At 44.6% G+C, this 27,210-nt stretch overlaps 1 protein-coding gene across 1 annotated transcript in view; it reads left to right on the top strand.

Moving 5' to 3' along the window:
- The first annotated feature begins 315 nt into the window (after nt 1-315).
- LOC126274010 (uncharacterized) overlaps nt 316-27,210 on the top strand; it is a 163,131-nt gene continuing 136,236 nt past the window's right edge. The window contains exon 1 of the mRNA XM_049977074.1: nt 316-563. Within this exon, the coding sequence (XP_049833031.1) occupies nt 495-563 (69 nt within the window). The 5' untranslated portion in view covers nt 316-494. The remainder of the gene's footprint in view (nt 564-27,210) is intronic.

The following is a 27,210-nucleotide window of genomic DNA, read 5'->3' on the forward strand; positions in this document are numbered from 1 at the left end:
TCAGTTACAGAATTAACAATGTATTAGAATTAATGAACATACAGAACTGGTTAATATTCATACTGCTTGTGTAGCAGTCCTCACTTTTCTATCGTCTCTTACAATCTAGGTCCCGAGCTAAATCTAAAAATAACAGAGAAAATAGTCGTTTTACTGGCGCACAAGTAGTTCAGTAGTCAACAGTAAAGGGAGAAAACAAGAAACAGTCTTCGAATTTCAGACGTTTAAACAGTATTTCCCATGGCTGTAGTGAATGACATTTCCTGTGAAGAAATCCATAAATAGAAGTATCCCGTGACTAAACAACTTGCAGACGGCTAGCGTTAGTGTCCAAAGGCGATGCCCCTGACTGGGTCGCTTAGCGCGCCGTCTCACGAGTTCAGGGTGGCGCTGGTCACGCGGTCCGCTGCCTCAGTTGCGTGTTTACGTTGAAAGCCGAGCGAGCTAGCGACCGTTCGGCACGTTGGAAGATCAGTGAACGGTTCTTTTCGAGGATGCGCCACGTTTTGGTAACACTCATAGTAATCTTTTCTCATGGTGAAGGTGCAGGGTACTACGGACAGGTGAGATATAATCTACTCTATAATTAAGCTTTTGGCGTTGATATTTGCTCGGTCATTGCAAAAAAAATTTGCATGGGCTGCAGAAGCGCCGCGCAATTATTTGTTAATGGACAAGATTTCTGAACAAATCAGTTACTTTGTATAACATATTGATGGAAAAGCAGCGAATGCCGTGTCCCAAATTAGCCACTAATAAGTCCTGTATATTTTATAGGACTACGGACTTACGCTGGGCGTATTATATGTTTGAAGGAATTGCGTGAAAATAAATTTTTTTTAACATACTTCATGGATACTACTACTGTCAGTGATGGGTAGATAAATTTCGACGGGGAAAGGTCAGGATAAACAATCGTTTTGTCGTTTGCTACGTGTAATCTGCCCAATTTCAGTGGAACGATATCCCCTAACTTTAATTGGTTCCGTCGTAATATCATTGTTTTTCAACATTTATTGAAGTCATATAGTTCTACGTTGCAAAAATTAAACATGTAAACAGTTCTAGCAGGAAAATGACGCGGACGAGTCATCTATGCCGCTAATTTTTGAAAGAAATACTCACTCGTAGTAAAAGTCAGCCTCTGGGGAAAGACTGACTTTTGCAGTGTTGAATTATGTAAAGTTTTCTTTGTTGACCAACTTTTGACTAACCTGTAAAATTTGTAAGAAAAGTGTCAGGAAAGAATGTTTCGTACACAGATTTGAATGATTGTGACATGGGACAGAGGACTACAGTGAAATAAGTAGCAAAATTACTGCAGAAGAAATAGTATTGCACGGAAGTAGTTCAAACGATCCACTTAGATAACTGAGTTAAATAGTAAATTTTACCACTCCATAGCCGGCCGCGGTGGTCTCGCGCTTCTAGGCGCGCATTCCGGAACCGTGAGGCTGCTACGGTCGCAGGTTCTAATCCTGCCTCGGGCATGGATGTGTGTGATGTCATTAGGTTAGTTAGGTTTAAGTAGTTCTAAGTTCTAGGGGACTGATGACCACAGCAGGTGAGTCCCATAGTGCTTAGAGCCATTTGAACCACTCCATATTTTCAGACGAAATTATTATAGTTTATGCACTTGTTCATTACGATGTCTCCGGCTGTCACAAAATAAGTGCAAAATGTTGTGTACATCCTATTCTGACAATACCAAACTGGCAGGAATCCAGAATTCGTAACACTTTAGATCGTATATTTTACGAGGGTTTGGTAATCTAGGGTTAAGCGCCAAATACTTCCAATTTGGTTATAGGCGAATATTGCATTGTAACATTTTTCAGGCGAATCATTGTTGACACTGCAGTGAAAGCGTGATAGTTGGCAATATTTAGCTTGCCTGTTGGGGTCAGACTTAGTTTTTGCTCGTAAAGGCAATGCCATCATATTCTGCAGAAGGGAACTTCGAATTGCCCATCCGATAATACTTGTATTTTCCGAAAATTAGTCTAAGTGAATGTCTTGATGTTTCTCTTGCAAGGGGGTTTCAATTTTGCTCATACTGATCCACAGTGTCAATTCTAAACGGCTTCTATCTTGGGCACCTAGCTTCTCTATACTGAATTGTCCTCTACGGACGTTACTCTAATCGTCACTTTTATTTATGCCCTCGACGATTATAAGTAAACTACCAGTCTGGAAGGGTTTTTCTGAAACTTGTCAAATCATACAGCTTCCAATTCTATTTTGCTCCGCAGACTTTCTGTAGCGTGTGTTCCACTGAGAACTAAATTTGTGAAATCGATAGATTTCTCCACTTTTATAGCAGACTGAATTACTTTAAATCATTTTTCATTCATCTGTCTGGTTGATGTGGCCCGCCACCAGTTCATCTTCTGTGCAAAGCTTTCCATCTGAGTAGCAATTGCACCCTGCACCTTCAATTAATTGCTGGACGTATTCAAATCTCTTCCTCTACAGTTTATACTCTCTACCGCTCCCTCTAGAACCGTGGAAGTTAGCCCCCGATACATTAAGATGTCTTATTCTGTCCCTTACTGTCAGTGTCTTCCATATGTTCCTTTCTTCACCGATGTCGTGGAGAACCTCATTCTTCCGTTATTCATCGAGCGAGCGAGCTGAGGATGTTAGCAAGCTGGCCTGTCAGAACGGTTCAAACCCGCGTCCGGCCACCCTGATTTAGGTTTTCCGTGATTTCCCTAAATCGTTTCAGGCAAATGCCGGAATGGTTCCTTTAAAAAAGCACGGCCGATTTTCTTTCCCATCCTTCCCTAATCAGTTCTTGTGCTCGGTCTCTAATGACCTCGTTGTCGACGGAACGTTAAACACTAATCTCCTCCTCCAAACCAACCAACCTTATCACTCCACCTAACACACTTCTGTACCACCACATCTCAAAGGCTTGGATTCCTTTCTGTTCTGGTTTTCCCTAATCTCACTACCATACAATGCTGTGCTCCAAATGTACATTCTCAGAAATTTCTTTAAGTTAAAACCTATGTTTGAGAGTAGCAAGATTTTCTCTTGCCGAGGAATGCCTTTTTCGCCAGTTACAGTCTCCTTTTTAATTTCTCCTTGCTCCGTCCTTCGTAAGTTATTTTGCTGCCAAAGTACCAGAATTCGTCAACTTCGTCTATGTGATCCCCAATTATAAGTGATTCGCTGTTCTCGTTTCTGCTACTCATTACTTTAGTTTTTCTTCGATTTACTCTTCATATTCTGTAGTCATTACTGTTCATTTCATTCAACATAAACTGCAGTCGTTCTTTTACTGAGGAAGCAATGTCACCAGCGAATCATATTTCACCCTGACTTTTAATCCCACTCGTGACCTTTTATTTCCCTCATTGCTTCTTCGATGTATTGAACAGTAGGGGTGGACTACATCTATCGTACACCCTTCTTGGTCGGAGCAGTTCATTCTTGGTCTTCCAATCTTATTGTCCCCTCAAGGTTCTTGTATGTACTGCATATTACCTGCCTTTTCCTATAGCTTACCCCATTTTTCTCAGAATTTCGAACATTTTGCTCCATTTTACATTGTCGAACGCTTTTTCAAGGTAAAGTCCTGTGAACGTCTTGATTTTTCTTCACTCTCGCTTGCAGGTCCCAAATCTGTTTTAGACACTCTTAAAACGACATTCCGTATGAGCCACAGCTGTAGCGGCTGCAAAGAGCTGAAGTATTAGCATTATTATTATTACAATGCTAATTAACCCAGGCTCATTGTGTGGCGCCAGCTAATGATACAGTAGCTAGCTGGTGAGAGGACCCTGCTAGAAGAGCAGTGGTGTTGCACGTAGCGATGTAGTGTGGCACTTGACTATGGGTAACAGTTACGATGAAACGCCAATTGGACTAATTGCTTGTCCCGTAATTCTTGGTGGCTAGGCAGTGCAGTGCAGTGCAGAGCAGATATTTCGAACGAAAAATCAAAGTTTATTCAAAATATTAAGCTGCTTTAAGTTTCTTACCTTTCGGGGCCACTACACACGCACCAATTTATCGACTGGCAGACCAATTTCCTGGCAGGCTACACACATCCCGTCTGCACTCAGTGATTACAGCGCATCCGGATGTTTTATCTCCAGTTCATTGTTTGTTCTAAGGGACCCCACTTGCTTTTACACAGAAATTAAAACGGGGTTTTTGCTTGGCTATTTTCGAGGTAGCAAGACCAAAAAAATTCAGAGAAAGCTGTGGGCAAAGTGGTTAAGGCAAGGAAAGAAATTCACCCACCCTGTGTTACTTAAGCAGCTGGGATCCGATGATTTTTCGTAATTATCTAAGAATGGATGAAGCTTGCATTCCGGAGCTGCTGAAAATCACTCTTCTTAACGAACAAGATTAATAATGAGGTTGTAAGCTGCGAGGAGAGGCTGTTAGTTACCTTGATTTCTAGCGACTGACAGTTTAGAGGGCCTCAAATTAAGTGCTGTTGTATACCCACAATTACTAACTACAGTGATTCCTGAAACGTGATGTATAGTTGACCATGGTGAAACAAAATAAGTAAAAGACGTTCATGTAAACGTTATTAATTTATGCACATAGCATAAAAGATGGCATGTAAGTTTAAGAAATTCATAGAATTCGATGAAGACTCCACATAATAAATAAAACAGATGTGTAAGAAATGAAGTATTTAGCAAATGTAAGACCACGCTTCGCTCATAGCAGAGGGGTTTGGATGCATGGACTTTAACACAACAATGAAGTAAATTTAAGATTAAACGCCCAGTGGATGTAGATATTTCGGTTTTTAGATTTCATAAGAAATAAAACCTAGAAACTGCAACACGGGTCGGTGGACTGTTCTATGTGCCAAGCGAAACCATTACGGATTCGTTAAAAAGAGAAAAGTGCTTCATTTCTTGCACCTATATTTCTTGTCGCACGACGCGTCTCATAAACATTTGCAGTCTTTTAGTTTTGTCTGCCTCGTACACTCTTTCACCCACATCAAAAGTTTTGCATCACCCCGGTTCCCAGAACTCCTGAAGACAGACGTTGACTGTGGATATTTTATCACAGACAGTCCCTTTGACTGTTCGGAGATGTCACTAAACCCGTCCAAAGATGTAAACAACCATGCACGAGCAGCGCCTATTAGACGGTGGGGGACCGACAGCCGATCATTCGTCATTCCACCAGGAAGGAGGTACACGGCTCGTATTTAGTTCAACCATGTCTAGACGATCAATACCGCAGTTCGATCGCGTCCGCATTGTTACTTTGTGCCAGGAAGGGCTCTCAACAAGGGAAGTGTCGAGGCGTCTCGGTGTGAACCAAAGCGATGTTCAGATATGGAAATACAGAGACAGGAACAGTCGATGACATGCCTCGCTCAGGCCGCCCAAGGGCTACTACTGCAGTGGATGACCGCTACCTGCGGATTATGGCTCGGAGGAATCCTGACAGCAACGCCACCATGTTGAATAATGCTTTTCGTGCAGCCATAGGACGTAGTGTTAAGACTTAAATTGTGCGCAATAGGCTGCGTGATGCGTAACTTCACTCGCGACGTCCATGGCTAGGTCCATCTTTGCAACCACGACACCATGCAGCGCGGTACAGATGGCCACAACATGCCGAATGAACCGCTCAGGATTGGCGTAACTTTCTCTTCACTGATAAGTGTCGCATATGCCATCAACCAATCGTCGGAGACGTGTTTGGAGGCAACCCGGTCAGGCTGAACGTCTTGGACACTGTCCAGTGAGTGTAGCAAGGTGGTTTCCTGATGTTTTGAGGTGGCATTATGTGGGGCCGACGTATGCCGCTGGTGATCATGGAAGGTGCCGTAAAGTCTGTATAAGTGAATGCCATCCTCCGACCGATAGTGCAACCGTATCATCAGCATATTGGCGAGGTATTCGCCTTCATGTTCTCCAGACATGAAACCTATCGAACATGCTTGGGATAGATTGAAAAAGTCTTCTATTGGACGACATGACTCACCAAACGCTCTAAGGGATCTACTCCGAATCGCCGTGGAGGAGTGGGACAATCTTGGTCAACAGTGCCTTGATGAACTTGTAGATAGTATGCCACGACGAATATAGGCATGCATAAATTTGAGGACGTGCTACTCAGTATTACAGGTGCCGGTGTGTACAACAATCTGGACCACCACCTCTGAAGGTCTCGCTGTATGTTGGTACAACATGTAATGTGTGGTTTTCATCAGCAGTAAAAAGGGCGGAAAGGTTTATGTTGATCACTATGCCAATTTTCTATACAGGTTCTGGAATTCTCGCAACCAAGGTGATACAAAACTTGTGTATATTAGAACAGCATTTAATTTCGCGCGCATTGGCAGAATTAACTTATCGGAAGGTTGGCACGACCTTTTTGTCTTTTTCATACCTTGAGGAACGACACCGCTACGCTTGGCACAATTTGTTGGGTGGAGTGGTGGTGGTCGGCGTTCGGGTGGTCCTATGTACCCGACATTACAAGAAATGTTCGTCGAACGGCCAAAACGCCTACATGTGGTACTGGTCGCTGAGTAGGTTGGCTGGTTGGTATAGGGCACTTTTTCTGTATGGAATGTTTCCTTAAGGGTATGATATTAACACCACAGACGTTTTCCAAATAAGTTAGACGTGGATGAAATTCCTTAAAATTTTTAACAGGAATAATTTTGGAGTATTAAAGCCACCATGGAAGCGAGTGATATTGTAAATAACTGCAGTCTCTAGAACAGAGCCTTAGCTTCGTGTTGTGGACGCGAGTTCAAATGCCAAGGAAGTTTCACACTGCTTAAATTTACACTTCGCACTTTCTAGCGGCGACTCAAATTCACGAATCTTGCAGTAAAATTGAATCATATTTTCCGTGAGCTAATATGGGTACAGGTTGTACTAGATAACCGGAATAAATAATGGGTTACTTTTACCGACCCCCCCTGACTTACTTAAAGGTTGAAAGAAACCTTGAGTATAATCTCAAATAGGAACTCTAATTATGTAATTGGTGGTGACTTTAATGTACCCTCGATATGTTGGATGATGACAGTGGTAGGCATAGAACATCGCCACTAAAATGAATCTGTTAAACTTCGGTTACACGATAAATCGCACCGATATAAAGGCTGCCAGCTCAATTCCAACGGGTAACCATACAGAGAACTTAAATTGTAGCTATCACATAGAACACGTGGCTGGGAAGGCGAACCGAAGTATTAATTTCATTGATGCCACACACAAAAGATGCAACAAATAGACTGCCTACACTCTTGTCCATTCTTTGCTAGAGTATGTTGTGCAGTATGAGATGTTTACAAGATGGGATTGACGAAGGAGTTGAAAAAGTTTAAAAAATGTTAGCTAGTTTTGTATTACCACGAAGTAGGAGTCACAGATATGATGCCCCCTCCAGGGCTTTGTGCTTGGCCACCACGGGGACCCAGCTTTCGCATCATCTATTCCATTCCGTGCTACGTCTCCCCTCTCGCTATTCTGTTTTCCCTTCCTTGGGAAACATGTCTGGGGTATTATTGGTAATGTTCCGCATTGTCTGTCACTGACAAGAACGGTATGACCACTGTTTTCCGTTCCCTCTTTCTTGCCTTGTCTCCTTTCTCCTGCCGTTCTTCCACTTTGGCATTTGAAGTTCCTGTTTTTCTTCTTCCTCCCTGTGCGATCCTGACGGCTGGCCCTCTCATCTGACGCATAACTACTGACTGGGAACGCGTAATTTCCAGCCCTGGGTCGACAGGTATGGTGCTCATGCAGCCCCAATACAGGCCAGGCCCAGGTAGGGGTAACTGCCTGAGCTGCTGCCTTCCCGAATTGCCGATTGGTCCCTCTGTTAGGTTTTCGGGGGGGTGTGACATGAGATGTGACCTAAGGCAGGTGCATCCCTTCGTGAAGGGGCCCCCCAGTTGGAAGGAGCGCTCCATTGGAGATGTTGGCAATCATAGGGATTTTCCTGCAGTGAGTCAATTATCTTAACACTCAACGTCTATGAAACGGAAACATAATGTGTCTAATGATTCAAAGACCCTTCCTGCTGCACCACAGTTCCTCGTGGTCTCACGTATGGAAGACTGTCCTTTGCCACTGTAAATCCGTTTCTTGTTCAGAAGGATGTTAACGCACTTGCCGACCCTGTGAAATCCTGCTCTAGTTGGCGGAATGGCACTTTGCTTTTGGAGACTACTTCTGATTCTCAAGCACAACTGCTTGCCGCCTCCCGTCTCCATGGATACCCTGTTCATGTTGAGGCCCGTATAACTTAGAATTCTTCCTGTGGTGTTATTTACACTTTGCTACTCGACAGTCTGATGCCGAAATACCATCTTACCTCTCTGATCAGGGTGTCATTGCCGTCCATCGTGTAATGAGAAAGGTAGATTCCTGGGTAGTGCCCACGATCACTCTCTCACCTTTGATAGGGTGGTGCTTTCGTCCAAGATCAAAGCAGGCTATGAAATTATCACAGACTGGCCGTACATTCCGAACCTGATGCGCTGCTACAGTGTCATCGTTTCAACCACACTAGAACGTCTTGACACCCAGCCAAATGTGTAACCTGTGGTAGGATGTGCACGAGAGCAATTCTTTGCCTCCTTTCCTCCGCTATATCAACTGCAATGGCGGCCATGCTGCCTTCTCTCAGGATTGTCCCATGTATCTTGATACCTGGGCTGTCCAGGAGATCTGGGTAAAGGAAAGTGCCTTACCCAGTCGCTCGGAAGTAATTGGCTAGTTGCTGACCCTGTATTTTCCCGTCTGGAACCTATAGTTCTGTTCTTGTTACCCCCTTGCTCCATGAAAGAACATGTCCACGCAGACATACGACCTCCAGTTCACTTCTGAGGTTGTGAAATCGCCCAGTGTCAAGGTAGCATCGCCTTCCCCCCCCATCCAGCTGTGCAACAAGTCATCAAACTCTCGCCTCAAGGGCAAAGGCACCATCTACACAACTGGTTCACTGGAAAGCGCAAGAGTAGCTCTCCCATGAACACTTCCTATATCCTTCCAGCCAACCAACGCCAGAGGCTTCCTCTAGCCAGAAAAGTTGGAAGTCCACCAAAGACAGTCTTCTCCTTCACTACCTCGAAGATCCTCTTTGACAGTGTCACCAGACGATACTGTAGCCCAGCCGCTCTGTCGCCAGTGCACACCACCAACCTTTTCTCAGCATCGGACTCTACAGACTGACCGCACAAGAAAGCCTATGCTTCTGTGGACACCATGGAGCAGGATCCTCCTGCTTTTGTGCCCCATAGCGGGGACTGTTTCACAGGCTGTCACTTGGCAGCTGCCGAGGTGACACCTATACATGACTTCATGACTCTTTCAATGGAACATTCGGGGACATTGGTCCTACAAAGATGATTTACGGCTGCTTTTAGAATCACAGCATCCCATTTTACTCTGCCTTCAGGAAACTAAATTGCGTCCTCACAACTGGTTTGGGGTTTCACGTTTCTGGGAAATGTGCCCTCTGCCCAGAAGCAGTAGTACATGTTAAGCAGAAAGTGCTTGCACGAAAGGTGCTGCAGCACCTTCCCCCTGAGGTCGGTATTCCATCTTGTGGGGGCATCATGCTGCTCATACAGGATAACATATATAGTCAACCCATTACCTGCCTACCCATCTTCAAGCTGTTGCAGTTTGCCTTTTCCTTCCCCATCTGACTACTTACCTCTGTACCATTTATGTCCCTCTGTCATTCGATGTCTACAGGGCAAACTTCCTTCAGCTTTTTGGGCAGCTACCTCCCCCATTTCTGCTACTTGGTTACTTTAATGCACATCATCCCCTTTGGGGTTCTCCCAGAACCTGTCAGAGGTGCTCTCTTGGCTGACCTTAATCAACTTAACCTCTTCTGCCTTAACACTGGAGCACCCTCTTTTCTTTAACTCCTCGCACACCTATTCCCATTTGGACCTATCTTTCTGCACTGCCCAGCTTGCCCATTGTCTTGCGTGGACTGTTCTGACACCTATTCGGACGACCATTTTCTGTGTGTTTCCATTTGCTGACTCCTACCCCATCTGTGTGCACACTCAAATGGCAGCTTACTAAGGCTGACTGGCAGCATTACTTCTCCCTGGCGACCTACGAGGAACAAATTTCCCCAGTTGTGATGACCAGGTGGAATATCTCACAAGCGTTGTCCTTACTGCTGTAGAACGTTCCATTCCTCTCACTTCCTCTTCACCACGTCGTGATCCAGTCCCTTGGTGGACTGAGGCATGCTGTGACGCAATTGGCGCATGGAGATGTGCTCCCTGCGTTTTTAACTGTCATCCTACGAAGGCAATTGCATTCATTAAAAACACACGTTCAGTGTCGTCACGGTCTTCGGGATAGCAAAAGAGTTAGATGGATTTCATTCACTAGTTCTTTCAACAATTCCACCCCTTCCTCTGCCGTGTGGGCCAACCTCCGACGGCTCTGTGGGGCCAAGATCTATTCCTCAGTTTCCGGCCTGACAGCAGACGTCATTTTGGGACCTATTGCTATATTAAACACCTTGGGCTGCCATTTTGCGGACAGTTGGAGCTCTTTCCACTATAACCCTGCCTTCCTACATCGGAAACGAGCGGAGGTGGCTCGTGCGATAAGCTTCTCTTCTCCGAATCGTGAGTGCTACAATACCCTCTTTTCTATGAAGGAGCCAGATCATATTCTCATTTCATCCCGAGACCTCAGCCCCAGGGCCAGACGCCATCCACATTTAGATGTTGCAGCACCTTTCGTGCAAGCACTTTCTGCTTAACACGTACAACTGCTTCTAGGTAGAGGGCACATTTCCCGGAAGTTAGCGTGAACCCACCATCATACCCATACCTAAGCCCAGTAAGGACAAAAACCTTTCTAGCTACCGCCCCATCTATCAACAGCTGCGTTTGCCAGGTGATGGAATGTGTGATGGAATGTGTGATTGATGGCTGGCTGGTAAGGTGACTCGCGTCTTGAAATTTACTCACAGAGGATTTCGAGCGCGGTGTTCTCCAGTTTACAATCTCGTTACTTTGTCCACCCATGTCATGACTACCAGACTGTGGCAATGTTTTTCGATTTGTAAAAGGCCTAAGACACCTACTGGAGAACCTGTATCCTCTGTACTGTTTACACGTGGGGCTTCCATGGCTACTTGCTGTTTCCTTCAGGAATTTTTAGGACAGTTTTCAAAGTGCGTGTGCGTTCTGTCTTGTCGGAAGCCTTTATCCAGGAAAATGGTCTCTCTCAGGGTTCTGTCCTGAACGTCGTCTTTGCTGTCGCTATTAACCCTATAATGGCCTGTCTACCGCCGGGCATCGCTGGCTTTCTTTTTGATGATGATTTCAGTTTTCCACGGATCTGTCACACTGAGCGGCGTCTTCAGCGATGTCTTGGTCTATACTCCTGGGGCATCGACAATAGCTTTCGCTGTTCCACTGACAAATCCGTCTGTGTGAATTTCTGGCGACGCAAGTGGTTTCTTCCATCTTTACATCTTAGGCCTGTTGCCCTTCCGTTCGTTGAAACTACAAAATTCCTGGGGCTCATGCTCGATAGGGAACTCTCGGTCCTCCCATGTGTTTTACGTGGAAACCCACTGTACGTGGTTCCTCAATGCCCTACATGTCGTCAATTGTACTTTCTGGGGTACCTATCGAACCACCCTCAGTTTGCACCGGTCCCTTGTCCGTTCGAAATACGACTAGGGGTGCCTGGTTTATGTATTTGCACGTCCCTCTCTTATACTGCCACACCACTAGTCATCATTGTGGTATCCGTTTGGCCACTTTTGCCTTTTACACTAGCCTGGTTGAGAGTAGCTGCAGAAGTACTCCTGTGCTACCACCGTGACTTTCTCCTCAGTGGGTATACATGCCGTCTGTCTGCCATATGTGTGGTCTCCCATCCTATGCCTCCTTCAATGACTCATTTGATCGCCAGTATGGGGAGTGTCCCTCTTCTGTTACCTTCTAGAGTCCACTTTTGGCACTAGCTATGGTGGCTTGACTTCTCACTACCTGCAACCTTCCCGGTGGGTACGAACTCACCACCACCTTGGCATCATGAATCGGCCCATGTTAACCTTGGCCTTCATTCGCTTCCTAAAGACACTACTCCATCCTCGCTCTATCGCCTTCAGATTCACGACCTACGCATGGAACTTCATGATAGTACCTTTGCGTACACCGATGGCCCTCGGACTGACTGGAGGCGGGGATTGTCATTGTCGCCCGCGTCTTTCGATATCGGCTTCCGGCAAACTGCTCAGTTCTTACAGCCAAGCTCTTCACCCTATATCAGGCCACGGAGTATATTTAGCCAGACTGACTTATCAACTGTGTCCTCTGCTCACTCAGCGCCCTTCAAAATCTTTGTGCGCTGTACAGCGCCCATCCGTTAGCGCAGCGGGTCCAGGAAACCTCACTTGCTGACTCTTGGTGGAGCCACTGTGATGTTTCTGTGGGTTCCTGGTTATGTTGGTCTGCCAGGAAACGAGGCTGCTGGCGCTGCTGCCAACGCTGCAGTACTCGTACCCCAGCCCGCCGTGAGGGGGTCAATTTAACTAGGCTGCGTATTGGGTACTGCCTTTTTAGTGGGAGGGGGCGAGGGGGGAAGGGGGGAGAGAAGCTGGAAGTCGAAGACTTCCATTTTGCACGTAATTAGAACCACATATCAATCACTGTTAGTCCATTGTGTATTTTTATTCTTACAGTAAGATAAGTAATAATTAGTTGTTAACGTAACTTCCGCGCTTATAAAAGTACAGTTTACATGCACATACATAAAAATGTGATAACTATATTGTATTCAATATAACATTCATCATGATCATGATAAAGTGCAACAGTTTCCTGTTCATAAATGTGATGGTTGTTTATGAATAACAAACATATTTTATGTAAGTTCGACGAAGTATTGAAGCGAGTGTTTGATACATTTCTTTTGCGGTTTTTTATTTTACCTTGTTGAGGAAATTTTCTGGTGCTATTAGAAATTTGTATTTTTATTTTGACAACAATCATGTTTCACGCTACAAATAGTTTCGAATAAAACCTGAATAAACATTCACAATTTCAATTTTGCTATAAGCAGTTTATTTTTGAGTAACAGACAGGGGATAAATAAGTCGAACAAAACTGTTCTGTAGATACATCCTTTCAGTCAGTTTCTAGGGTGTTCACTGCTTCCGGTGTTTAGGTGAAACTAGTAACACTGATCGTAGGTGTAAAGAAAGTGTTTCCTATGATGCAACGCCAGACTCGTATGCAATACACCTAACGTACAGATGAAGTATGTTCGACCTTAAGTGACCAAAGATATTAGGAAAACTGCCGTAGTCTATGCTTACTTATGATTACATAGGGTAGCTCATGGCAGCGTTAGAACTGTTGCTAATGAACGCGTTACCAAAAAGACGTTATACATTAATCTTCCTTGCTTCAGTTGCACGTAAAGTCTCAAAAACAATATGAACGAGGTAAATGTAGTAAAGATATTGGTACTCAGTAACAGCTGTATAAGCTCAACTTGTGTAAAAAGTGAAAACTGTGTGCCAGATCAGAGTTCAAACTCAAACGGCCTTCTCGAGCGGGACTGCGAATGAACCAAATCAGATAATCTCGTTGCTGGCTTGCCTGTTCTCTTCGAATTAAGATGCATCTGCAGTTATAGGCGCAAGTGTCCCTTCGAACTACCATGGGCTGGGAGTGGCTGCTTTACGTGCATGTCTCAGCCAATAACGTAACGCGATTTTATAAACGCCTCTAATAGCACTGCTCCTGTGTTGTCACAGTTATATAGATTGCTATTGGTTCCACCTGCAGCCATTTGTGCTTCACTGCTGAGCTGGCAAGTGCTCAAAGCTGTCAGGGGTCTTCAGTATCGACTACCGCTGGTAGCGTTGTATGTGATTTTACGATCTCAGTATAATGAGAAATAGACGCAGACAACGGACTCGGTGTATCACGATTATTTTCCATTTGGCAACGCACTGCGACTAATATAGAAAACAGGATCCTAAGGGGGAGGTTGAGAAAATATTCACAACTTAAGTCTCCAATACATAGAAGCATCTACCTCCATACTCAGCAAACCACTGAAGTGTATGGCAGGAGGTTTTTCCCCTTTGTACCACTGTATTAGTTTATTCCTGCTCCGTTTGTGTGGAATGCGGAAGAATGCGCTTGAATGTGTGGCTATTAGTCTAATTTGTCACTGCATTTGCTATGGGAGCAATATGCAGGGGGTGTGGAATATTCTAGATTTCAGTGTCAGTGCTAGTTAGACTGTTTCACAGGAGGTATGAAATCGCTCAAGCGCCTGGCAGCCCATGTTTTTCATTATTTGGTGATGCTTTAGAGTCGGCCAAACAAGTACATCCGATCATTTGTGCAAGCCTTCTTTGTATATGCTCATATCACTTGTTAATTCAGAGCATATTTTAGGATGGTCCACAAGAGTATTTGATAAACAATCTCCTTTTTAGACTGATGGCATTCACACAGCCTTCAAATAAGACTACCTCTAGCTATCTCCTTAGATTTTGTCATTTCATATTCCCTCTAGTTTTTAAACAAAGGTAATTTGTACGAGTTGACTGTCAGTCGACTAATTGATGTAGTCTAAGGCACTAAGTTTTCTACATTGTTTCGCGAAATGCAAAATTTCAAATTTCTGAACATTCAAAGCAATTTAACAATCTTCGCACCACTCTGACATCTTAACTTTTTCTGGACAGTTCTTCATTGTAGATAACTGCATCTGCAAAAAGTCTAAGATTACTATTAATATTTCTACTAAGTCATTAATATAACAAGATGAACAGTAAGGATCACAATACTTCTGGTGTATGGCTGCTTGTTATGCTGAAGCTCCTAAGTCATGGGATATTGAACGAGTTATCTTAGGGGACTTAGTATTGTTTCGGGATTTTTATCTGAGATTGTAGCCAGACGTTCTGATTTGCCCTGCCGTGCAAGAGTTCCATACATTGTCAATGGAAAAGTTGCATTAAATTCTTGCAACTCTGAGGTAAGTTTTCCAAAGTCAGAAACTGCCCTCGACCAATACCAGCACAGGAATAGTTATTTAAATACGCTTTCACTATATGACTACGGATATCTTAACGGATTTAAGTAAAAAATGTGTTCATATGCAAATGCAAAAGCAAAATAAATAGTACTTAAAGTGTAATTTGTCTATGCAATGAGGAGCTTCATCTGCCAAGTATTAGGGATCTCCCTTCCTGTTCCGCTTGCAAGAGAGGGTAAAAAGACCGTCTATAAGCCTCTGTAAAAGCACTAATTTGTCTGATCTTAAATTTGTAGTTCTTAACGAGAACTTCTTGGTGGCTGTAGGATATTACTGTCTGCCTCAGATGACTAAATTTCCTCAATAGTACCTCGCAAAAGTCTTCCCTTCAGGGATTCCCATTTGCGTTCACAAAGCATTTCTGCAATACTTGGGTGCTGACCAAATCTACTAGTAACAAATCTAGCTGCACACATCTGAACTACTTAATGTCTTCCTATAATCTTAGTTGGTGCGATTCCAAACACACATGCTGTACTAAAGTGCCATACTAGTGTTCTATATGCCATCTTCATCATAGGCGAGCTACAGGTTGCCAAAATTCTCCCAATAAAATGAAATCGACTATTTGCCTTCCCTATTAGCAATCTGACCTATTCGATCCATTTCATATCGCTTTTCAACATTATGCAAATATATTCAATCAATGTGATTCTGTCAAACACCATACTACTAATACAGCATTGTCATACCCTTTTGATATAAATATGCTAATGACTATGGATCCAGACCAATTCTAAATGTATCTTTCTGTATGTAAATGGTGTGAATTAAAGTGCAAAGGATTATTGATATTGTGTAGTAAAATCCCACTTCTCGCCTTTAAAGCAATCAGGCTTGACATGAACCTATTACACAGGCACACAAATGAATAAGCTAATTACCTTAAAATGAGCAGACATGTAGTATATTTAGCTGTAAATTATTCATTAATAAGATGCATAATATTTAAATAACAATTATCATTGTGATAGGGTCTACAGCTGTGATGAAGTTTTTGAGAGATTTCGTGATGGATTCAGCTCCCGTTCTTTTTATTTCAAGTAAGATTATACAATTTCTGCGTCTGACCATTTTCAAGTTTTTTAGGGATTATTTTTTATGCCTTGTATGATGTTGCTCCTATGACTCAGTTATGCTCATAAATCAGATGTTTTACGCTATTTTAGGAGCACGTCACGAATATCTCAGATTTATTTTATGAGCGTAACACAGTCATAGGAGCAATGATATGGCATAAAATATAATCAATAAAATAATTGAAAATGGCCTAAGGCCGAAATTGTACAATCGTACTTAACATAAAAAGAACAGCAGCTGAAGGCATCATGAAATCTTTCAAAAAATGTAAACAGGCAAAATTTACTAATCCTGATACTGGTGGAAGGAATGATACTGTTAATTATCAAATAATTATGAAGGCTAACCAAATACGGAAGCTAAAGTTGAAAGTAAGATTGATAAATTTGCTAATTATATAATCATTTTAGTAATACATATTAATTAAAAATGGAGTTCAGTGGTAAACTATTTAATGTTAAGAGTTTGGATTAATTAAATATGTAGAAAGTGGCATGTTACAGCTAATAGTGCCAATGCAAAAGTTGGCTGAAAATACCAAATTTTTGTATTCAAAAGAAATGTCCATGCAATCTAAAATATTTGATCTGCCCATTAAAAAGTTTGTGCTTGTCCTAGTTCATAAGTCGCGGCTGTCTGGCGACTAGTCAGTCATACGTTGTCATGCATCTAGCGGAACAGAGCATACTAGAACAGAATTCTGTGGCGTGCAGATGTGCTAGTATAATTGCGTTAAAATTTGAATTGCAAAGAAATTAAGATAGTTGACTTTGAAATAGTTAATAAACTTCACCCCTTGCAGGTAACACAGCATTTAGTGGTAATGGGCGACTTATCACTCCATTGTTTTATTTTGTAATTGCAACATTATGAAACGTAGACATTGATCGATTCAGGTATTAACATAATGTTTTTACATATACTCTTGAGTGCTTTAATGACATTGTGCTTTAAGATATGCGAATTTCTTTAGTGCTCACTGGGTAAAATATGGTAAGTTTACATGCAATCTGTTATCACTTTTCTATCTCTAGAGCAAAAGACATCTTGCTTGCTCCTGCGGTTTTTGTGGGTCTTTTTTAATTTGGGGAGCTCTTACACTACTGGCCATTAAAATTGCTACAGCAAGAAGAAATGCAGGTGATAAATGGGTATCCTTTGGACAAATATATTATACAAGAACTGACATGTGATGACATTTTAACGCAATTTGGGTGCGTAGATCCTGAGAAATCAGTACCCAGAACACCACCCTCTGGCCGTAATAACAGCCTTGATACGCCTGGGCATTGAGTCAAACGGAGCTTGGGTGGCGTGTGCAGGTACAGTTGCCCATGGAGCTTCAACACGATACCATAGTTCAAGAGTAATGACTGGCGTATTGTGACGAGCCAGTTGCCCGATCACCATTGACCAGACGTTTTCAATTGGTGAGAGATCTGAAATGTTGGCCAGGGCAGCAGTCGAACATTTTCTGTATCCATAAAGGCCCGTACAGGGACTGCAACCTGCGGCCGTGCATTATCCTGCTGAAATGTATGGTTCCGCAGGGATTGAACGAGTGGTAGCGCCACGGGTCGTAACACATCTGAAATGTAACGTCCACTGTTCAGAGTCCTGTCATTGCGAACAAGAGGTGACAGACGTGTAACCAATGGCACCCCATACCATCACGCCGGGTGATACGCCAGTATGGCGATGACAAATACACGCTTCCAATGTGCGTTGACCGCGATGACGCCAATCACGGGTGGGACCATCATGATGCCGTAAACAGAACCTGGATTCATCCAAAAAAATGCCGTTTTGCCTTTCGTGCACCCAGATTCGTCGTTGAATACACCATCGCAGGTGCTCCTGTCTGTGATGCAGCACCAAGGGCAACCGCAGACATGGTCTTAGAGCCGATAGTCCACGCTGCTGCAAACGTTGACGAACTGTTCGTGCAGATGGTTGTTGTCTTGCAAACGTCCCCATCTGTTGACTCAGGATCGATATGTGGCTGCACGATCAGTTACAGCCATGTGGATAAGATGCCAGTCATATCAACTGCTAGAGATAAGAGGCCGTTGGGATCCAGAACGGCGTTCCGTATTACCCTCCTGAACCCAACGATTCCATATTCTGCTAACAGTCATTGGATCTCGACCAACGTGAGCAGCAATGTCGCGATGCAATAAACGTACGCGCGCGCGCGCGCGTGTGTGTGTGTGTGTGTGTGTGTGTGTGTGTGTGTGTGTGTGTGTGTAACCTAATATTTTGAAGCATCTGTTTCCAAATTGTTTCGAGCAATGTTAGCAGCTTTCGGAATTTTCACGCTATTTCGTCTTTGGGTTTACTTTTTAGGATGTACTTTAGACTACAAAAACCCATTCTTACCTCAGACTGTGTTCATTGATGATGCTGCCGCCTCATCGTTGTCACCATCTTCTGAACTGTAGCTCCAATCTGTGTTTACCTTGTATTTCTTTGTACTCCTTTGAAATCGAGCTGAGTGCTGTTGCTGTAACCTCCCACCAAAACATTTCTCACGGTCCTCAAACCTTGAACCATTCACATTTACAGATTCCATACTTCAAAAAATGTTTTAATAGTAAGACGTAGTGCAATGTGTGCACACCAGGCAATTCTCATATTAGAAAAACATGTGGATCTAGAGCTTGCTCTATAGTAATGTATAATTATTTAGAATTGGCTTGCAGTTAAAGCAAAAGAAGTCATCTTTTCTGTGTCATTTTAATGTTTTTTAAATTGTTTGCTCACTTGCTTCCATACCAGTAACTAAATCTTTTCTATCAGTGATTCTCAATAATAAAAATTTTAAGACGGAGCAGAATCCAGTGACATAATTTAGTATTTCACCCTTTTTACCATCAGTTTTAGTACTGGTGTGACAACTTGATGCTTATGATCCATTTGTTACGTAAGTTGAACGTTGGCGGAAGTTATAAATAAGCGCATGTACACTCGGCCACGAGACCGGCACAGCGGCGTGAGACGTTCTCAGTCACGTGTTTCACACGTCTACACTGACTTGCACATAGGCTGCGAATCTCCAGCGTGCGCATGTGCAATGCGCTTTGCTTAGCACCAGACTTGTTAGAAACTTATGCGAATGATGGACGAATACAGATAGACATTATTAATTAGTCGTGAATAACAAATATTGTTAGAAACATTATACACACGAATAAACACATACAAAATGCCTCGTCTCAAAGACGCACGCATCGGACTTCATTGTTTGATATGAGACTTTTCTCCCATATTTGTACATTTTTATCATTTGACTGATTGTCTTTCAGCGTTCAGTCTGGAGCATAGTCCCCCTTATAAAATTCCTCATGATCCCCTATTCAGTGCTAACATTGGTGCCTCTTCTGATGCTAAGCCTATTACTTCAAAATCATTCTTAACCGAATCCAGGTATCTTCTCCTTGGTCTACCCCGACTCCTCCTACCCTCTACTGCTTCTACCATGAGTCTCTTGGGTAACCTTGCTTCTACCATGAGTCTCTTGGGTAACCTTGCTTCTACCATGAGTCTCTTGGGTAACCTTGCTTCTACCATGAGTCTCTTGGGTAACCTTGCTTCTACCATGAGTCTCTTGGGTAACCTTGCTTCTACCATGTGTGTAACATGACCTCACCATCTAAGCCTATTCGCCCTGCCTGCTACAGTTTTTCTTTGATTTCCTCATTGTGGACACCCTCCTGCCATTGTTCCCATCTACTAGTACCTGCAATCATCCTAGCTACTTTCATATCCGTAACCTCAACCTTATTGATAAGGTAACCTGAAGCCACCCAACTTTCACTCCCATACAACAAATTTGGTCGAAAGATTGAATGGTGCACAGATAACTTAGTCTTGGTACTGACTTACTTCTTGCAGAAGAGTAACTCGTAGCTGAGCGCTCACTGCATTAGCTTTGCTACACCTCGCTTCCAGTTCTTTCACTATGTTGCCATCCTGTGAGAATCCTAAGTACTTGGAACCGTCCACGTGTTCTTTGTTCCTTTGGCACTCAATCCGTTTATATATTTCTTTCCCATTGACATTGCTTTCGTTTTGGAGATGCTAATCTTCATACCACAGTCCTTACATTTCTGATCTAGCTCTGAAATATTACTTTGCAAACTTTCAATAAAATCTGCCATCACAACTAAGTCATCAGTTTTTCATGTAAAATGTATTGCTCAGGAATAGAGGAGTCACTATTTTCCGTATGTTCCAATATTTATGAAAGTGAACTTAGTCAACAGCGCATAAAACAATAAAATTATGGGAAAATAATTTATAATTAAAGTATGTTATGAGAAAAAGGCATAATGAGGTTTATTCAAATGAAACCTGGCCAGTGCGTCTACTTTGCCTTACACGTCATGTTGCGCCACGTAACTACAAGTAAGGTGGCGCCATCTATTGGTAGAGAGATTGACGCGTGCACACAGTTTGATGTTACATAGCGCCAGTGTGGTTTCACGCCGAAGAGAAGGTGGTCACACAAGTTATCGTCCACTACCGAACATCCAGGAGAGTAAGCAGGAACGAAGAGGAGTGATCAGATTTTTGGCGGCGGAGGGAGTTGGAGGCCGTGAAATATATCGACGGAGGAAGGCTGTGTTCCGTGAGTACAGTCTGAGTGTTGTCCAGTGGTGTTATCCTCCTGCATGATACTGCCCGCACACACGGCCAGTGCGGTTAAGAAGACATTGCAGCAGTTTCGGAGGGAAACGCTGGAACATCCACCGTACAGTCCCAACCTTTAACCGTGTGACTTTCATGTGTTTGGACCTCTAAAACAAGCTATTAGAGGACAGATTCGCAACGGACGACGAAATGTGTGAATGGGTGTAGGCCTGGATCCCACAGTAGCCTACTAGCTTCAGGCATGGAATCAACTGGCTAGTGTCGTAATGAGATAAATGTGCCAACAGTTTTGGCGACTATTTTTGAGTTTGTCCACTGTGTATAACTAAATTTTTGAGTTAATAAAATAGTTACCGCCCTTCACCCTCCTCTCCCCCTCCTCTCCCCCTCCTCTCCCCCTCCTCTCCCCCTTCTCCGCTGCTCGACGATCTTAGGTGGGTTCATGCTTGTCCACCATGGGGCCCCAGCCTTTGCAGCATGCTGGATGTCTCTTCTTTTTTCCTATTCTTTTTCCCCTTCCTTGGGAAACATGTCTGGGGTGGTGTTGGGAATTTTATGCATTGTTTGTCGCTGACATAAAACACCACAGTTTTCTGTTCCCCTTTTTCCTTTGCTTGTCTCCTTTCTCCTCGTTCCTCCACTTTGGCGTTTTAGGTTCTGCATTTATTAGAAAAAGTTGCGTTCAGTGTCAGAGTTCTTCAGGGTAGCAAAAGAGCTAGCTGGATTTCATTCACTAGTTCTTTAAACAGTTCCACCCCTTCCTCTGCCGTGTGGGCCAACCTCCGAAGGCTCTGTGGGACCAAGATCCAATCCTCAATTTCTGGTCTCACAGTAGCAGACGTCATTGTGGGGCCCTATTGCTATATCAAACACCTTGGGCCGCCATTTTGCGGACATTTCGAGCTCTTCCCACTATCACCCTGGCTTCCTCTATCGGAAACGAGTGGAGGTGGCTCTGGTGATACCCTACTCTTCTCCGAATCGTGAGTGCTAAAACGCCGCCTTTACTACAAAGGAAGTAGATCTTGCTCTCAGTTCATTCCGATCGTCCACCCTAGGGCCAGACACTGTCCACATTCAGATGTTGCAGCACCTTTCTCTTGCGTGCAAGCACTTTCTGCTTAACACATATAACTGCATCTGGGCAGAGGGCACATTTCCTGGGCGTTGGTGTGAAGCCACCATCATACCCATGTACTTAAGCCTGGTAAGGACAAGAACCTTCTTTCTAGCTACCACCCCATCTCTCTCAGCAGCTGCGTTTGCAAGGTGATGAGACGTATGATTCATGCCCAGCTGATATGGTGGCTAGTCTTGAAATTTATTGACGAATACACAGTGTGGATTTGGAGTGCTGTGTTCTCCATTTGACCATCCTGTTACTTTGTCCACCCATGTCATGGTTTTCTGCGAAAATCCAAGACTTTGACAGTGTTTCCCGATTTGTAGAAGGCCTAAGGCACCTGCTGGAGAACTGGTATCTTCCATACTTTTTACACGTGGGACTTCCATGGCCACCTTCCCTGTTTCTTTCGGGAATTTTTAAGACCGTTCTCAAGGTGTGTGTGGGTTCTGCCTTGACAGACGCCTTTATCCAGGAAAATGGTGTCTCAGGGTGCCATCCTGAGTGTCGTCTTCGCTATCGCCATTAACCCTATAATGGCCTGTCTGTCTCTGGGCCTCTCTGGCTCCCTTTTTGTTGACTATTTTGCTATCTATTACAGTTCTCCAATGGCTTTTCTCACTGAGCAGCGTCTTCAGCGATGTCTTGATCGTCTATACTCCTGGAGCATCGACTATAGTTTTAGTTTTTTCCACTGAAAAAAACGTCTGTGTCAATTTCTGATGACGCAAGTGATTTCTCCCACAATCTTTCCCCCTTGTGGGTATGAGGATTAGATTAGGCCTGAGGTATTCCTGTCTGTCGTAATAGGCGACTAAAAGGAGTCTCGCACGTTTCGGCCTTTGTGATGGTCCCCTGTAGGGTTTGACCTACATTTTTCGAAATTTTCCCAAAGAGCGAGCCAGTTTGAGAAAGGCACCTTGTGTGGTTCATAGTGTCCATCATGCACTAGACCTCTCGCGTCCCTCAACGTGGATCTGCACTTCAGCTCATTCTTCAGCTGTTGGGCGAGGTAACTCTCCTGTGAGTTCTCCTCCATCCTCTGTGCAGCATTGCTTTCTGTGCTGTCGACAATAATGGACTGACCTTATATCCATCATGGTAACCGGTCTGTTGTGGTGGGGCCACCATGTACCCTGTTGGTTGTAGCCCCCTGACCACACAGGGATCGCTCTGCTGATGCCTGCGCTGTTAACTCCCTACGTATGCCAAGGGGTAATGCCCATCACCTTGGGACAATGGGACTCCAGGCAATGTCCATCGTGCCAGGTGACCTTTGCTGTGGCTGGGTGGCATCCATGGAGAGAGCCCCTGGTCGGAGTAGGTGGCATCAGGGTGGGTGATGCACAATGAAGTGTACCACATCACTTTCTGGTGATAAACATCAGCAGTCTTTAAGTGGTCAAGGTCTAACTTCAGTGTTAAGAAATATGGCCCCCAAATCGCCCTCCCTTCCTGGCTATACCATCAGAGGAACGCCAGGCTAAGGATGACAGCGAAGGTTATTCATCCAGGTATCTTGTATGTGTGAGAGTTGATGGGGAATCTTTGTCAATGAAACCTCAATTTTTTGTGGAGCATTTAAACAAGTTTGGGGAAGTGGAGAGCTTGTCTAAAATGCAGGCAGGGTCTTGATCAAAACAGCATCCTCTGCCCAGTCACACACTACTCGCCTGTGACAAGCTGGGATGCTTCTGTTTCCATCACACCCCATAAGAGCTTAAATATGGTCCTGGGTATCATATTTCACAGGGACCTTCTTTTGCAGTCTGACGATGAGTTGCACGTCGGTTTAGAGTGGCAAGGTTTCCATTTCATCCAGCACGTCCTCTGGGGTCCGAGGGATAATCAAGTTGCCACTGGTGCCTTCATCTTCGTCTTAAATGGTGACACATTACTCAAGAAGGTAAAGGTGATGGTCTAATGCTGTGATGTCAAGCAATATATCCCTCCCCAAATGTGGGCCTTTAAGTGCTGGAAGTTCAGCCATATCTTCCTGCAGTACTTCCAGTGTCACCTGTTGGGATTGTGGATGTCCTTCATATCCCAATACTCCATGTCCCGCCTCCCATCTGTCAACTGCAGTGAGCACCATTCGCCTTCCTCGTCAGACTGCAAGGTTTCCCACAAAGGAAAAAAATGATGGAATAAAAGACCCTGGACCAACTGAACTGCACTGAGACTAAAAGAAAATCACTGGCTACATCATGTGCTTATATCATCACCCAACGCCACTGTTACAACAACGGTTCTATCATCTTCCATACTGCTGCATACAGTTGGCTCTCGGATCTGTCAGACTCCACCTGCCCCCTTGATGGTGGGGCACTTCCCTCCCTAATGCTCCTGCACAACCTATTTAAAGACCAACACCCCCCAACCATGTGGGACGTCAGTCCCTACTTCTCAGCTGGAGAAGAGTAAGTCTTGACTCCTCTGAGCAGGAAGGGATCTCTTGTCACTCCCTTCCCAAGTTCCTAGCAGTTGCAAAGCTGACACCCACCAGTGGCTGAAGCAACTGCAGGTAGCTGGTTGTAGGGCTTCATGTTCCTCCTCAGTCCCTAAGACTGAATCAGTAAAGCCTTCCCAGGCGGCAGACCTAAGGAGCAGCGAGAGAAACCTAAAGACCCCAAGAACGAAGGCAATGCAGTGGCACCCACACCACCACTACCTACAAGCTCTGTGTCTGAGGTGGAGATTCTGATGTCCACTGAGGACCTAGATCTCGCTGGTCACACAATGGGTGTTGATCGCACAGGCACTCATCTTGTGGCAGTGAGTGACCCTGAGGTGCAGACTGCCTCATGTTTCATGTCTTCCCTGTCTCATGATCACGTAATCCTCCAGTGGAATTGCAGTGTTTTTTCCCAACACTCAGCTGAGCTAAGGCAACTGTTGAGCTTTATACCTGCTTTCTGTTTTGCCCTCCAGGAAATCTTGTTCCTGGCAATGTGGACACCTGCCCTCCATGGCTATAAGGAATCTTACAGGAACAATAGCGACTATAATAGTGTCAGGTGGAGTTTGCGTCTACGTCCTGAACTCAATCTGTAGTGAACCATTGAACCTTCAAACCCCTCCTGAAAGTGTAGCTGTCAGGATAAGGGCGACCCAGGAAATAAGTGTGCAATGTATATCTTCCCCTAGATGATGCAGTACCCTTGAATGTATTGGCTGCTGAGATTGATCTACTCCTTAAACCTTTCCTACTTTTGGGAGATTTTAACACACACAATCTCTTGTAGGGTGGCGCCATGCTTACTGAGGGAGGGAGGGAGGGAGGGAGGGAGGGAGGGAGGTCGAAAATGTACTATCACAACTCGACCTCTGCTGATTAAATACAGGTGCCCCCACACATTTCAGTGTTGCACATGGCACATATTCGGCCACTGATGTCTCTGTTTGCAGTCCGGTCTTCTCCCATCTACATATGATTACCGGTGTACTATTTTCCTGTCACTCCCGAAGCGTCATGCCCGTCCACACTTGTCCAGATGGGCTTTAAACAAGGCGGACCGGGAAGCCTTCACACCTGCTGTCACTGCTGAATCTCCCCCACATGGTACCATCGATGTTGTTGTTGAGCTGGTCACTACAACGATCGTTTCTGCGGCGGAAAACGCGGTCTCTCTTCTTTTAGGGTGCCCCCGGTGCTGGAAGTAGCTAAGGCAATTAAAGAGCGTTGACGTGCTCTACAGCGACATAAGCAGCACCCTTCCTTAGAGTTCCTAATAGCCTTTAAGTGGCTCTGTGCCCACGTTCGCCAGCTTATAAAACGATGGTAAGAAGAGTGTTGACCATTGGGTACCATACGTCACATTTCCAAGTCTGGACAAAGATAAGATGTCTTTTTGGGTACCAGAACCCAACAGATGTCCCTGGCATTAACATAAGTGGCGTGTTATCTACCGTCGCAAACGTGATGGCCAATCCCTGCAAGCTGAGCACTATGCTCGACCCTCTGCGTCGGAGAAATGCCCCCAGCTTTTCGCACCCTCAAATGGAGGATGGAAAGCAAAGTTCTCTCGTTCACTACACACCACAGTGAACCCTATAATGCCCCATTTACAGAGTGGGAGCTCCGTGACGTCTTGCACATTGCCCCAACACAGCTCCTGGGCCACACCGGATCCACAGTCAGATGATTAAACATCTCTCATCTGACTAAAAGAAACATCTCAAGATCTTCCACTGTCTGGTACGATGGCGTCTTTCCATCGCAATGGCGGGATAGCACTATTATTCCAGTGCTTAAACTCGGTCAAAACCTGCTTGATGTGGATAGCTACTGGCCCCATCAGCCTCACCAACTTTCTTTGTAAGCTGCTTTGATGTATGGTGTGTCGACAGTTGGGTTCAGTCCTGGAGTCACGTGACCTCCTGGCTCCATGTTGGGGCAGCTTCCGCCTGGGTCGCTGTACCGCTGATAATCTTGTGTACCTCGAGTCGGTGATCCGAACATCATTTTCCAGACATCTGGTTGACATCTTTTTGACTTGCGTAAAGCATAGGCCATGACCTGGCGTCATATCCATGCCAAATCGTGAGACTAGGATCTCTGGGGGCCCGCTCCCAATTTTTATTCAAAACTTCCTGTCGCTCTGTGCTTTCCATGTCTATGTTGGTGCCTACTATAGTTCCCCTCGTATTCAGGAGAATGGCGTTCCGCAGGGCTCCGTATAGTGTCTCTCTCTTTAGTGGCTATTAACGATGCTGCAACAGCAGCTGCAGGACTGTCTGTCTCTTCTCTGTATGCAGATGACTCCTGCATTTCGTACTGCTCCTCCAGTGCTGGTCTTGCCGAGCAGCGCCTACAGGGAGCCATTCACAAAGTACAGTCATGTGCTTTAGCCTACGGCTTCCAGTTTTCAGCCGCGAAGTCGTGTGTCATGCATTTCTGTCCGTGTCATGCTGTTCATCCAGAACCGGAACTTTAACTTAACGACGATCCACTCACTGTGGTGGAAACATATCGATTCTTAGGACTGGTCTTCGACGCCTTATTGATTTGGCTACCTCACGTTCGTAAGCATAAACGGAAGTGCTGGCAGTACCTCAATGCCTTCCATTGCCTGAACAACACCAATTGGGGTACAGATTGCTCTACGCAGCAGCATAGGGACCGTGTTCAATCCCCCCTTGACTATTGGAGTCTGGTTTACGGTTTGGTGGCACCCTCAGTGTTTAGTCGACCCAGTGCACCACTTGCACTGGTCTCTTCTGCCTGAATTGGAGTATTTACCACTATCACCCCTGCACCTAGGCTGCAGATTCTTCCGGACCTTT

This window comes from Schistocerca gregaria, chromosome 1 (genome assembly GCF_023897955.1).
Source record: "Schistocerca gregaria isolate iqSchGreg1 chromosome 1, iqSchGreg1.2, whole genome shotgun sequence".
In the NCBI taxonomy this organism is placed as follows: Eukaryota; Metazoa; Arthropoda; class Insecta; order Orthoptera; family Acrididae; genus Schistocerca; species Schistocerca gregaria.